The sequence below is a fragment of the Antedon mediterranea genome, chromosome 1 (assembly GCF_964355755.1).
Source record: "Antedon mediterranea chromosome 1, ecAntMedi1.1, whole genome shotgun sequence".
NCBI lineage: Eukaryota > Metazoa > Echinodermata > Crinoidea > Comatulida > Antedonidae > Antedon > Antedon mediterranea.
In genome coordinates this window covers 40,379,103-40,394,925 of record NC_092670.1, presented here as the reverse complement: position 1 = coordinate 40,394,925, position 15,823 = coordinate 40,379,103, and the positions used below count along the sequence as shown (strand labels likewise).

General features: G+C 34.7%; 1 protein-coding gene across 2 annotated transcripts; it reads left to right on the top strand.

The window, feature by feature from the left end:
• Positions 1 to 1,281: 1,281 nt before the first annotated feature.
• Positions 1,282 to 14,122, top strand: LOC140050101 (carbohydrate sulfotransferase 11-like). 2 transcript variants are annotated; one of them, XM_072095126.1, is made up of 4 exons: positions 1,282 to 1,506; positions 12,118 to 12,288; positions 12,676 to 12,710; positions 12,891 to 14,122. In XM_072095126.1, exons 2-4 carry the CDS (start codon positions 12,126 to 12,128, stop codon positions 13,731 to 13,733), a joined length of 1,041 nt encoding a protein of 346 aa, XP_071951227.1. In that variant the 5' UTR covers positions 1,282 to 1,506; positions 12,118 to 12,125; the 3' UTR covers positions 13,734 to 14,122. The 2 variants fall into 2 exon arrangements, with proteins under 2 accessions (XP_071951227.1, XP_071951237.1); XM_072095136.1 differs by lacking the exon at positions 1,282 to 1,506 and adding an exon at positions 5,954 to 6,169.
• The last annotated feature ends 1,701 nt before the right edge of the window (positions 14,123 to 15,823 follow it).

Genomic DNA, 15,823 nt, shown 5'->3' with positions numbered 1-15,823 from the left:
ACATACCACTCAAATGTAAGTAAGGCGGGAAGTAAGGATAACCTATGATAACCATTTCAATATTTCTAAAACTCTAAACAACTGTGATTTCATTTCGTATTTTACCATCTTGTCAAAATGAATTACAAATGAATGGTTCCCACTCTAGAAGCAACACAATACGTTCGCGCAACGCAATACATACGCGCAACGAAATACAAGCAGTACACTCAAAATGCAATATATACACGTCACGCTCTGAACGCAATAATACACTTAAAACGCATACATACGTGTAACATAAATATTACTTTCCTCTGTGTATTGTAGGCCTATACGCATATATTTATGTTTGCTCTCGAAAACTTGACAATGCACAATACGACAAAAATATATAAAATGCATATTATCGTGTCTGCTGTGTCGTGGCGGAGGTTGTTAAATACATGATTTATGACAGTGATGATGGAGAATTTTAACAGGTGATTGCAGAAAGTCGAAGTTTCATAATTTTATTACTTGAGAGAATTTGAGGAATGTCGTACTTGAGTTAAGTTGTAGTTCTACGTGACCTTGGCACACTGGTTCTTTGACCTTTGTTTCCATATATGGAATTCATTTTTATTTTGATTAATAGTAATATTTGTTTTTCACACAACTTAGAATATAAATGCATATAAATCAATTGAACATGAAATATATTAAACTGATGGTCATCCATCTTACGAGTACCGTATTGGCCCGCGTATTGGACACAACTATTAATATACAATTACAATAAATTAAATTACCGAGTGCCTTACTTACGCTAAGAAATAATTAATATATTCAATAACAAACCATCCTGCCCAAAAAACAGAAAAATATGGCAACAAATCGTGGAAAGCGTAATGTCTGAATGACGGAAAACGTTTTAAGAGAGAGTAGTGGTGACAATCGCTTTAATATCATCATCTTCTTTCTTAAAGTATCATGTCACCCTCTAAAGGAATCTTACTATCATCATCGTCTTGCTCCGATCGTTGTCATACTAATTTAATATGTGGGTCACTTTAAGACACTGCGCCGCGGGAATGCTCCAACTCAATCTCGCTCATTCCCGAAATTCACGCTCTGGCCAAACCTAATGAAGCGTATCAATCCATCTGTATTAGTTTATCTTATAAAAATAAGCCACGTTAGTTCGTTCGCGTCTCATCACCTTCTTCCACGGCGACGGAGAGAGGACGGAGGATCGAGCATCACTTTCTCCTTCTTTCTCGAACGAAGACAACACGCATCAAAATGGGCGAGTAGAATTATACAACTCAAATGTTAATTGAGGAATATTCATATGGTTTGATAAATAGATGGATTATTACATTTAGATGTGACGTATGTGTGATTGCTTTTGGTTAAATACATATCCAAGGCGGCAAGGCCGTGAAGCACCATTTATATTTCTGCTGCTGTAGCTCTTGGGCTATTCTTGACTGATGTTATGTAAAATGTCGTGATGTGATTTCTGAAGATTGTTTGCTAATTACGGTAAAGTCTCTTTATTTTATAAGGCGTATACCGTATGCAATATCATTTTTGTTGTAGTAGGCCTATACATAATGACAGCTTATATGAGTACGATGGTACCAATAATTGCATGAATGAGGTGGAAATTTTATTTTATGGCGTACCCCAGTGTCATTATTTTTGTAGTTGTTTATGAATGAGTGCGATGGTACAAATAATTACATGAGGTAAAAGATTAAATTCTATTTTTTTACGGTATAAAAAACTCTTATTTTATGGCGTACTGCAGTGTCATTAATTTGATAGAATCTTACATAATTGCATAATTCCAAAATAAACGTTTTGGTGGGTTACGTAAAGTGAAAGGTACATGGAGATTTTTTTAAGAAAGACAATCTGTCAAAAGTCATGGTTGCCACTTGGACGGACGCAAGAAGCGAGTCCAATCACAAGTGACAGTTCTGATGATTCATCGCGTCGTGATTGTTCTTGCGTTGCGCGTACGTCCTTGCGTTGCGCGAACCAAGCAAGCTGAACTCTGATCCAATCCCATCAAACACATTTGTTTGATCCATGTAAAAAAAATATTTAATTTCTACTGTTAACTACTTATTTTTGGGGTAAAACATCATTTTTTGGTAAAAAATGATTGCTAAACCCTGCAAATCTCCAAAAAAAAAATAGCAAACCCCCACCAATCCAACATAATAAAAGTGATTGAATCATGTAGTGTACAACCCACTGGGTATGTCCATGTAAAAAACAAATTAAATTTCTACTGGCTGCTAACTACTTATTTTTGGGGTAAAACATCATTTTTTGGTTTAAAAAAATGATTGCTAATTTTTAACCAAAAAATGATGTTTTATGATATTGGATTCTGGCATGATGATGTCATCGTATCGACTTGATTCATCAACTACTATGAGAAGTAGTTATTATAAAGCCTCTACTAATTTTAATCATTAAAACACAACTGCAAGTAACAAAAACCGTTAATTGATTTTCCCTATCTCCTATATATAGGTATTTGTGTGTGTTAATAGGCATTTGTGTGTGTTATATAGGGCAACATTTTAAAGTGCCGCTGTTCTAAAATTTTCCCCAAGACCCTGAGATGAGGGATTTTTTTTCTGACATTCTTTATGGTATGTATGTTTATGTATCAGAAAAACAAAAAAAAAATTTTCCTATACTTTTTTCCCGCAAATGTGTATATTAACTGTTCTGCACCCAGGCTATTAGCAGTTTTTAGTTTACTTCTTGTGTGAATATGACGTATGTTGAGATTGCATTGCGATTGCAAGCCGATTTTCCTTTTTTCTCAAGGTTGGTTATGAATACCTTTATGAAATTTGATATTAACAATTGTAGACAAGATTCCGATGTAGGCTAAATAGAGTGGCGAGTAAATAGTAAACAATAAGAATAACTCAGTTTACCCTCATAAATATGACAGTACAGTATAATAATTCATTCATTCAAATTCAACCTTTTGTTCCACTTCATTCACTCCTATACCGTTTTGTTTTTAAATTTAATGTATTTTGTACTATTATGCCAAGCAAAATGAATTTCCATTTTAAAGTGGACCAATAACATTTTTTGATGAAACTAGGCCGTAATACTATCCACTACTACTACTCCGATCATTTATAATAACCACCATACTGTCTATATCCACGTGGGGTGGATATACAACATTCAACTCGACTAATATTGAAAAGGATATTCCTCCTGTTGACGTTGATTTTAACAACCGTCAACCATGACTCCTCCGTTATCTGTTTCCCCATTAATTTAATATATTCACAGAAAGTCCAAATTTTATAAATAAGAATATTTCTCTATGAAGTTTGGATAGTTCATCGCCCAATGATTTGTCTACCTTTCGGAGAGCGACATAGAACTACCGAAGCTTAATGTTATTATTACAATTTCTATAGATTATAAAATTTTAAAATCCAACGTAACATATATTTGTATTTATTTGTATATTGATGCTTCTAAGTATTCTTGACAATTCTGATCTAATTGACAATGCATCATACATCATTTCCTTTGAACATTACTGCTATTTCCAAGCACACTTGAAATAGTAAAATAATACCGTAACCCACTAGTAACCCCCATTATAGAACCATAAAACACAATTATAAATTAGAAAAGGCACGTTTATACTACTACGCAATAACCTAACAACATAGGATAACCATTTATGCTGTCTTTAATGAAACTAATATTTCGAAAATCAAATCAATGACTTCAATAAGAACAATAAAATCGTTGTATGGTCATGCTATTGATTGTTATTGATTGCTCATACTAATCATGACGTCATCCGATTGGACTTTTTTTATTTAGTTTAGTTGTTTTCTGTTATAAAAATATGTATACTACCTACTAATCGTCGATCGACGATCGTTCTAAATTAATACATTATACAAATACGCGAGCGCAACATCGAAATCGAGAGTTGACCAATGCCAAACCTGCTGTAGTAGTATCTATTCTTCAATAATTACTTAGTCTGAATTCGATCATCAAAAGTACAACTAACATTAATTGACTCGTTTCTGAACCTGCTTAAATCAACGTGCAAGTCCCCTGTGCATTTTACATTTAAATTGCCGTTGTTTAAGCCGCTATACACCATAGTTATACAACAATCAATGGCGTGCCAAAAACAACAAGTTACATCATGCGTGTAAGGTTAACAAATCTAATTGCCATGTTGCATTATAAGCCAGAGGCTGGGGGGTTCTGAGGAAGCCAGTTCGCAATACAACACTCAATTCGCATTAACCAATTCTCGGAAGATTCAACCGCGTTTGCTACGTCATATACTATTTTGTAATAATTGACGTACTTTCAGATGGAAAGAGGGAAACCCCGTGTGATTAGCCATGCGTGAGATAATTTCCCGTGGTGGTACTTTTTTTTACATCCACTTTGTAGCCTAAACTTCCCCCCACCACCCCCCCAAAGAAAAATGAAATTACAGTACATGTTTTTTGTCAGTTTAAATAAACGTGACAATAATCAAGATAAAATAATCTAGATACTAAAAAATATAGATAAACAAATTAATTTAATAATACATTGAATTACAATTAAATCATGGCTAAAACGTATGTTAAAATCTGTTGCCTAATATATTGCATGATTTTCATACAAATAATTGATTCCAATATATTTCATTTACCTAATATAATACATATTTTATATCTAGGTTAATGTCGAATTTGTGTCGTATAATACACATCACGTTTAACCAAATTTTATTTCTATCGACTATACGAGGCGCATCACGACAATGGTTTGTAGGACATTTGTGTGTCGAGTGCCGCCCCGTAACCCACTTCAACGCGCGTCGTCTCTGTTTCTTTTATATTTTTTGACGCGTTGTGAACGCGTGTCTCGAAAAAGCTTCCAAAGACGTTCTGTTATAAATTAAAATGTAGAATTTGCGGCGAGACATCACATAGCCGTCCCCTGCTGCTATGCATTTCGATTCCTAAAATCAGGCAATTTAGGCAAAATTTAAATTCTACGAGAGAGAATGAAACAAAATAAAATAAAATTGTGTGTACGTGTTTGAATTCTATTGGTACGATTTTAATAATCTGCATAAACAGCTTACTAAAAGGAAACCCGCTTGTAGAGAAGAGCTTATGTAAAGCTATATGTCATGTATTGATAGAAACAGCAAGTGTAAAGCTTGGTTCCCACTAGAACGTAACGCAAGGACGTAAACGCAACTCAAGCGTTTTAAAGCGTGGTTCCCACTGGCGACGCAACGCAAGGACGTAACGCAACGCAATTGAATTGACCAATCACAAGCGATGGCTTATTCGCTTTTGATTGCTAACTGTCTATAACTTCGCTTGTCATTGGTTAAAACGCTTGCGTTGCGTTTACGTCCTATACGTTCTAGGGGGAACCAAGTCTTATTGTTTGTGTAGCCTGCGCGCAGGAGGATTTATGTTTTAACAACTTTAGGACCCCGGAAACAAATTTAATAGTCTAATCATGATTGTCTCTTGTTTATTCGTGTTCTCTTGCCTTTTTTATTTATGTATAATTTAAAATAAATTCAAGTAATGCACGACGAACCAAAACGTTTGTTCTCACTAGCGGCGCCGCCACGCAAGGACGTAACGCAACGTAAATAATTTGACCAATTACAAGTGATGAAATATTCAAACTGTCGCTTTTCATTGGTCAACTCGTTCTTGCGTTGCGCCTGTTAGAACCAAGCTTTATTTTACTACGGCGCACAAAATAATATTGTGTAGGCCGATAATAATTTAATTAATGCGTAGGCCTACTACCTGAATCGGTTTGTGATGGTTACATTCGAAATCATTTCAAATGTAAAAATGTTACATTAGATTAAAAAGACAATTAAAAAGGATACAAAAAAAGTGTGGCGTAATACTCATAGCGCCACCAGCGACAAATTTAATTTCCTGGCCGAATTACTGGCGTTAAAAGTGATGTTCCTACAGGACGAAAATAATTATAATGCAGGGATGAGAGAAAGCACACAAAACGGATTGTTAGAACCAAACGAAGGCTGATTCCTTCACTTTTTATTAGTTATATTTACGTTAGAAATACGAATGGATTGAAATTGAAATCTTTGTTTTTTGGATAATAATACTGTTTATTGACTAACAAGGTAGTGTATACTTTATATATTATTTTTCATTTTTAAGAACAATATATTAGATTGTAGCTTGGTACCAAATGTCACAGTATACTAATACTATATAATTTACATAGTTCAGTAGATTAATTTCAAAGGATACTGATATGGAGGTCATGTTATACGAGTTTTTGATATAGAATCATGTCAATATCGATAATGTGTTTTTGTTTTAATATCGAAAATCGTGTTTTTATAAGGCCACAACCTTTAGAAAATTACATAACAAGTTACATATTGTAGATAAAATCTTTGTTTGCATTTTTTCATCAACGTCGCTGGTAAATATTATTATATAGGTATATAAGAAATAAAAAATTCAAGATTATGATAGTTATATCGTGAAATTGTATTCAATGCGCGTTCAAACTCTGTTTCGAACGCGCGCGTAAACTTTATGTCTTGTGTCGCGCGCGACATTCGCATTTAGTTTATATTTATTTCTACGTCGTATTATTCATTGGTTTGGTTTGGTTGTTCTGCTTTCATATAGAGGACTAATATAAAAGGTCAAATTTATTATCATGATGACCTCACTAATTACGGAAACTAATTAGATAATATTAGTCAAGTCAATTACTTGTGCTTTGTAAAAAATGTTAATAACAATAATAAACCTATGTTTAAATGACTATAGGACGCATGATTAGATACTTACGTGTTTCCTGCGCGTAATCATCTTATGAACTATGTTGGTCTCGAATGTGGTGGGGGGGGGGGGGGGTGGGACGGTCATATTGGGATGATGATGAGGTGATAACATTTGATTTTGATTAATTAATTTTAAGCGTAATATCATTATTAATTGCTCATCTAATTGTCCCACATTAATGTATACAATGCGTCAACATCTGTTGTATTTCAATAAGTTTTAATTGTAAATAATTTATCATCGAAATATTCTATCAACCTATATGCCTAATGAACGAAAAATTGCACATAAAGAAATTACAAATACGGTTATTAATTGCAGTCCATATGTCAACGCTAAAACTGCGAATCACATACAGCGTAGACAAGCCATTAGGCGCTATGCACCGCGGCTATCAAAACCTGTAATCATTTATTACGCTACACAACAGCCTAGACATACTAGTAATGTGGTAACGCAGGGAGAAGTATAAATAATTAAGACATATATTGCATTGGTTCTTCTAAAACGCGTTATCACTTCAATTGCGTCATCGACCGCTTGTCAGTGGATTGTTTTTATTACACCATAGTAAAATATAAAATGACCTTTTGACATTTTTGTATAAGAATTAACACAGCGGAAATTCACTGTCAAAGCCCACTTCCATTTTGTTGTAGGCCAGTATGACAAACACACTGCTGGCATTCATTAAATGAACTCAAATCATAATTACTCATCAACTGTACCGAGTATACACCATAAACCTCAGTATCCGATAGTTATTTATAGTAATATCTCATATTTTACAAACTAAATTTATCAAGTGAACTTTGCGAAGTGCGTCCAGCGCGCTGCAGCGGTTCACAAGAAAACAAATAGGTAAGCGCAACGCAATTTGACCAATCACCGCGCGAATGAAAATGATGATCCATCGCTTCGTGATTGATATGATTGGTTAACTCACTTGCGTTGGCGTACGCGCGTCGTTACGTCAAAGCAATGCGCGGCAACCAAGCTGATGCTTTGCTCTGACGTACTCAACTAAAACGCGCTGAATAACGCTAAAATAAGAATTTACATGAGTTATACCCATAAACGGTACCATGTTCGTTAGTTTTAAATGAGCTAACTTTTACTTAAATCGTGAAAGTGTCGAGTTTCGTCGTCACGTGCCAATAGAAGATGATCGTTGTAGACGTGAAATGAAATTATTCAATGATGTACAGGAAAAAAATTAAATGCATTTCAATTTAATTAGAATATTTTAGATTTGTTGTGCTGCTGGATTAGCTTGTCGAGTCGTAAGCTTAGTGAGTCATTCAAAAGATTACGTAGAAAGTAGCGTTTAGTAACATTAATATTAATTCATGTTTTAAAGAAATGATGCGTAAAAAAGTATGGAAACTCTGATATCTATCCCCCAGTGTTATAATGAAAATGTATATTATCATTAACTTATTAAAGTGTCTTGGCTAAGCTGCTTTAGACATTCATACAGTCGCAAACCTTACAAGTGTCTTGGCTGCTAAGCTGCTTTAGACATTCATACAGTCACAAACCTTACCAGTGTCTTGGCTGCTAAGCTGCTTTAGACATTCATACAGTCACAAACCTTACCAGTAGAGTTGGTCTATCGAACTTCATTGTATCATCAATAGTTTCAGTCACAACGCGCGCGCATACGCGTATCGCAAGGCCCTTTCATTGATCAAAAGCGACTTACTTGCGTTACGTATATTTCATCACTCCGTTGTTAATAAATGTTATATAATTACATTTAGACAGATTATATAAAGCAACTTAAATGTGAGTGTAAACTATGAATTAATGAATATTCATGATGCCATCCATGGTTAAGCTAATAAACATGAATATTCATGAATCCATCCATGGTTAAGCTAATAAACATGCCTATAGTGCACTCCATTAGTCACAACAAGGAACCCTAACACATTTTGTCAACACATGTTATACTGATATTTATTAAAGCTACACCTTTACAATGGTAGCCCACGTTCATGCACTTACAATAAATATAAATATAGAAAACAAACAGATACAATATCAATACGACAGATACATACAAAAATAATTGTTGACAAATCACAGCAGTCCGGATGGTACAAGGAATCGAGCCATTTACCTTATTTATGATTACATTTATTATTCATTTTTTAAGACAGTGTTGCAACATACGTATTGTTCATTCAGACATTCAACTAAATTGAAATGATCAGCATAAGCATCACCTATAAGTTAGCGTCTGGGTGTATAGCTAATCGAATAAAGAATGTATTAAGTCATATTATAAGTAGAGAGCAAAATGGTTTTATGCCAGATAGATTTATTGGCGAAAATATTAGACTAATGAATGACATTATATGTCTTAGTGAACAGTTAAAGATTCCCGGTATGCTATTATTAATTGACTTCGAAAAAGCCTTCGACTCTGTTTCACATATATTCATTGATAGAGCCATGGAAATGTTTAACTTTGGCGAGTCTATTAGAAGGTGGATTACAATTTTTTATTCGGAAATGTATTCCTCAGTTAATGTTAACGGTGCTATGTCAAATCGTTTTAAAATTGAAAGAGGCTGTAGACAAGGAGACCCTCTTTCTCCATATATTTTTATAATTTGTGCAAAAATATTGAATAATTTAATAAAGCAAAACAAACTAATTAAGGGAGTTAAAATTAGAGATGAGGAATATACAATATCTCAATATGCAGACGACACTACCATTATACTTGATGGGTCTGAAGCATCACTGCATGCAACACTCGATACACTGGATACATACGAGAGTATTTCCGGTTTAAGAATAAATGAAGAAAAAACTAAAGTTGTATGGATAGGTAGTAAGAGAGGTAGCAATGTAAGGTTAAAAACAAGAAAAAAGATAAACTGGATAGGCAATGCCATATTTTCAATTTTAGGTATTGACTTTTCATTAGATGCAGTTCAAATGATTAATGTAAACTATGAAAGAGTGTTTCTAACGATAGAGCGTATGATAAACCAATGGTCTAAAAGAAACTTGACAGTAATTGGTAAAATAACTATTATAAAATCACTCTTGTTACCAAAACTCATTCATATGATCATGTCCTTACCGAACCCATCAAATGAATACGTAGTACGTCTTAATAATTTATTTTTTCGTTTTATTTGGCAAAACAAACCTGATAAAATAAACCGGCATCAGATAAAAAGTGATTACTTACATGGTGGATTAAGAATGGTAGATTTAAACTTGTTTTTTATGTCATTAAAAATAACTTGGTTGCGTAGAATTTTCAACAATAAATCCGAAGACAACCCAATATTTAAGCTATTTAAGTACATAACAAATTTGTCTAACTCTATGCAACTTGAAACGAATTGTAAACGTCTGTCCAGCATTAGAGATAATGTTAAAATTCTCTTCTGGAAAGAGGTAATAGATGCATGGAATAATTTTATTTCTATTCATTATCCAAAGTCTGTTGACGAGCTATTATTACGAATGCAAATTTGGAATGATGAAGTAATAAGAATAGGCAACGAATGTATAAGATATGGAAATTGGGAAAAAGCAGGTATTTTGTTTGTTAATGATTTGTTTAACAGCAATGGGCAATTTATGAATAAAAAAGAAGTCGAAGATACCATGGTATTAAGATAAATTATATAAAATTAATAGGTTTAAAAAGGCTTCTTAGGGAAAAATTTAACAATTTAATGATATGTGAAATTAAAAAAACAGTTTTGCCAGATATTCCATTTCATATAAAAGTACTCTTTCAACAAAGAAAGGGATGTCGTATTTTTTATGATGTTTTAAATAACTCAATGTTTAAATCATGGAAAGCACAAAAGAAATGGGCAGAAAATAAATTTGTATTCAATAACGAACAATGGAAAACAATCTACCTAGCTCCACATACGTGTACAATGAATATTGTTTTAATATATTTTCAATATAAAATTGTAAATAGAATAATTGCAACAAATGAACAATTATTTAAAATGAATATAAAAGAAACTTCAATGTGCTCATTTGGAGATGGTAAAATTGAAACCATTCAGCATTTGTTCTGTAATTGTCCAATAGTAAAAAGGATATGGAACCTCCTCCAGGAAAAAATTTCAGAAAAAACTGGAGTGCAATTTATTTTTAGTAAAGAGAGCATAATTTTCGGATACCAAGATGCGCATCAGTTTTTTAATTTAAAAGCCATTAATGCAATTATTCTAATTGTAAAATCATTTATTTATAAATGTAAACTAGTTAAAATGTAAGCCAACTATCAAAATGGTTATGAACGAGTTAAAAAGGTTTTACGAAACAGAAAAATGTATTTATCATCAGAATTTTGAAGACAGTATTTTTAATAGAAATGGATAAAATTAGAAGAATTTATAATCAAATATGAAATGGTTAGAGAGTAGAATAATTTTTATGAACCTTTATTTAATTTGTTAGATGGATATCTTTGTTGTTTTTGTTTGCTTTTAATTTTAATTTTTTATTTGATTATGTTTTTCCTTTGTAATGTATTATATGATGAAATAAAAAAAAAAAAAAAAAAAAAAATTGAAATGATCGTATTTTGTATATTCTCCATATAAGGCACAATCCCATTATTGCTACACTGTGCTTATAAGTGATTATAATAAAATGGCGTACAGATCTTGTAAGGGAAATGAAGATTGAAAGCGAAAATCGAGGAGTATGAATAATGGCACATTAAGCCGTCGCCGCCGACCTTAGCTCACAGGCCGCTTATAATCTACAGTACTAATGCCAATCATTGTACCTCCGCTTCTCACTAAGCTGATTGGTCAAATTACTTACGGTGCGCGTATGTCGTTGCGCGTATGTTGTTGCGCATATGTCCTTGCGCGTATGTCGTTGCGTTGCGTTGTGAAGGAACAACCAATAATATTTGTTGCATCCCTAGTGGGAACCAACTTTTAATCATAGTCATTTGACACAACCTAAAGCTCTGTCTACACTATCAAACTTTATTACGTGATGGGATGTTGTGCCTATGAACATGCTGATGTCATATCACTACCATATTTGTGGATACTGTATATTTGGGCACATCACACCTTTTTTTTCAAACTATTTTGATAGTGTAGACAGAGCTTTATGCTTCAGTTTTCATTTCAAACTTTGTAACAAAACTGATTTGTGCTGCCCTCACACAGCAGGGGGCCGTAGGGACACAGAGTGACATGAGAGGTGCGAAAAATCATCATAATTTAAATTTGAACTTTTCTTTTTATTTTAATAGCGTTCATCATGACGAGATTAAAAAGTGCACCGTTTACAATATGTTTGAATATGCTGAGGAACACTAAGTCGATACTGGCGATCTGCTTAGCTCTTAGTTTGTTTGGAATTATGTTCGCCACCACAAGACAATCTCCCGCTGTATTTAGATACGGCGACAACCCCTACCTGCGTAAGTACAAACATTTATCGTAAAGGCTAAAGCTCCTATTAAAGTTTGTTTCCCACATGAGCGCAACGCAATCACGTAAGCGAGAGCTATATAGTGACTTGACCAATCATCACGACGCGATGGATACTCTGCACCATCGCTTCTGATTCGTCAACCCACTGGCATTGCGCCAGGGCGCGCGCGTACGACGCTGCTTTTAGAGAACCAAGCTTGTTCCTATTGGGACAAATCGCAAAGACACACCACAATATTGGACCAATCACAAGCGATGGATACGAACTTTCTTATAATTGGTCAAATTGTGTGTACGTCATTTTTACCTTGCGCTCTCTTCTTTTATAATATTTAAAAAATACTAATTATATCTTCTTGTTTTTGTATTCACAGTTGCGAGAGATGTTATAAGAACAGAACCACCCCCAGTAAGTAAACGCTAAAATTATAAATGTAAAACTATGGTGGACTGATTTGATTTCTGTACTATTAGATACAAAACTGACGCGTACAAAGAAACTACACCCATAGAACTACATGCAATTAAGAAGAACGTTAAACAAACTGTGAATATAAACTTATAATTGTTATATGTTGTCTACTTTCAGAAAAGTTTTATGGAACTTCAAGAAATAGAACAGAAATCAAGATTAAAACATCTTAGACAAGTATGTAGCGAACACAAAGAACTTAGTGAGGGACCTATAGAACAAGAGACAGCAGATCACATATACGTCAACTATAACATCAAAGGCATATATTGTTATATTCCAAAAGTAGCGTGCAGCAACTGGAAACGTGTTATGATGGTGTTAGAAGGTTACCCTAAACATATTAATGACATCACTGGATGGGAAGCACATGAAAACAACGGCATGACGTTGTTATCGTCACTTCCGTTAGAAGAACAATCAGCCGTCTTAGCTAATTTCACCAAATTTATGGTGGCCAGAGATCCATTCGTTCGTATTCTATCAGCGTATAAAAATAAATTTGAAGATTTGGTTGAATACGATAGTAAGGTTCATTTTCAATATTACGGTAAACTCATTATGCAGCGCTATCGCCGCAAACCGACGCGGATGAACCTCGCAACTGGACGCGGCGTCCGCTGGCCAGAATTCGTCGCTTACCTAACAGACCCAGAGCAAAGACTAGCCTTTGAAAACCACTGGCAGGATATGAAGAGCATTTGCTCACCGTGTAAAATAAATTATGATTATATAGCAAAACTTGAGACAATCAAAGACGATTCCGAGTTTATTTTACGGAATTTTAACGTATCTGATGAAATAACGTTTCCGGAAGCTCACAATAGCAATCCCACAGACAGTAAAAACCAATATTATCGATATTACGATCAATTGACCCTTGGGGTCATTAAAAAACTATGGAATGTATATAAACTTGATTTTGAGTTATTTGGATATCCTAAGCCGGATTTATTTTGAGGTTTTAGGCCTAGATGGTTTGCGATAAATAACAACGGATGACACGTTTAAGAGCAAAACCCGGAGTGTCCTGTCAAGACGATCTGACGCGAAGAGGCAGCGCCAATAAAGTAGGCGCGTGGCGTGTGGAGCGCGCCGGGCGTATAGATGACGAGGGACGCGCATAATTATGGCCGACTGAAATGATTATTAAAACAATTGAACAGTAGGTACATCAAATTCCAAATCTCTGGCAGTGGTGCATTGCATAATAAATATAAGATCTACCTCAACTTTTTAAATGAAAGGATGATTATATATTATGACGTAATTTAATGGTGAAAATAATATAATGAGAGTGAAAATGAGGATAAACATGTTTATAATGAGTGTGTGTGTGTGTGTGAAAGCGAGAATCGTCAAAAAACTTTCTCATTCACATCCAAATTGCTATATTCCTCAAATAAAAAGTGGCCAATGTTTCCATAATATTACATTTATACACGCTACTCGCATGCTAATTACTTTCCATACGTTGATTACATAGCCTATCCGGTAAATTAAGTCTGCGCATGCTCAACAAATGCTTACAACTTGGTTTGTACCCCCTTGGGAATCAAGCCTATGGCGTCTTAAACTAAAATACAATATACCACCATCGAAGTGTAAAACGAATTGATTAGGAGAGACGAAGGGATAGAAGATGTACTTGGAGAGTTGTGAGTGATTGATTCTATCGATAAATCTTAAGCTTGGTTCCCCCTAGCGAGACAACGCATGGACGTAACGCAACGTAAAGCTTGGTTCCCACTAGAACGTAACGCAAGGACGTAAACGCAACGCAAGCGTTTTAACCAATGACAAGCAAAGTTATAGACAGTTAGCAATCACAAACGAATAAGCAATCGCTTGTGATTGGTCAATTCACTTGCGGTGCGTTACGTCCTTGTGTTGCGTCGCTAGTGGGAACCACGCTTAAAGCTTGGTTCCCACTAGAACGTAACGCAAGGACGTAAACGCAACGCAAGCGTTTTAACCAATGACAAGCAAAGTTATAGACAGTTAGCAATCACAAACGAATAAGCAATCGCTTGTGATTGGTCAATTCACTTGCGGTGCGTTACGTCCTTGTGTTGCGTCGCTAGTGGGAACCACGCTTAAAGCTTGGTTCCCACTAGAACGTAACGCAAGGACGTAAACGCAACGCAAGCGTTTTAACCAATGACAAGCAAAGTTATAGACAGTTAGCAATCACAAACGAATAAGCAATCGCTTGTGATTGGTCAATTCACTTGCGGTGCGTTACGTCCTTGTGTTGCGTCGCTAGTGGGAACCACGCTTTAGTGATAAACACAAGTGATGGATTATTCGAACAGTGGCTTGTCATTCGTCAAAACTCGCATGCGTTGCGCGTACGTCCTTGCGTTGCGTCTCCTAGTGGGGAACCACGATTTACTGCTGATGGACGAAACGCGCAACGCAAGTAATTTAACCAATCATGACGCGATGAATCATTAACATCGCGTCGTGATTGGCCAAATTACTTTCGTTGCGCTCACGTCGTTGTAAGTTGCGTCCTAGTGGGACCAAGCTTTAATATTTCAAATGATAATAGATGTGCGTGTGTGTGCCACCTAAGCTTGCCTTTGTACTCTATTTAATTAAATCATTTTGTGAGGATCGATTTAGGGAAGTAAAAGTTCAAACTCCTTCAAGTAAGAATGATATCATCAATCGTGTGAGGCATCGAAAGATAAACAAATCTGTTAATAGTGAAATGAACGAACTGATTCAGTAAAAGCTCCTTTGATTACATTCATGTTTTTGCCCAGGGAACGTCAAAATCGAAGAGCTTTTTGGACGATACAGAATTATATCGTACAAAATAATGAGGGTTAAACCCACAAATATTATTTCATTTATTTATTAAATGCTATACCTCAATAATATTATATTAATAAATTTATATATAGATTATGAATAATGTCAAAATTATTCTACTGAAGTTACTGCAGTAACTTAATTATTTACTAAAATAACGTATGAATTTTGTTCAATCCTAAAAGTTTATGAGGCGCCAGTTACTGCAATAAACAATAAGCCAAAAATAG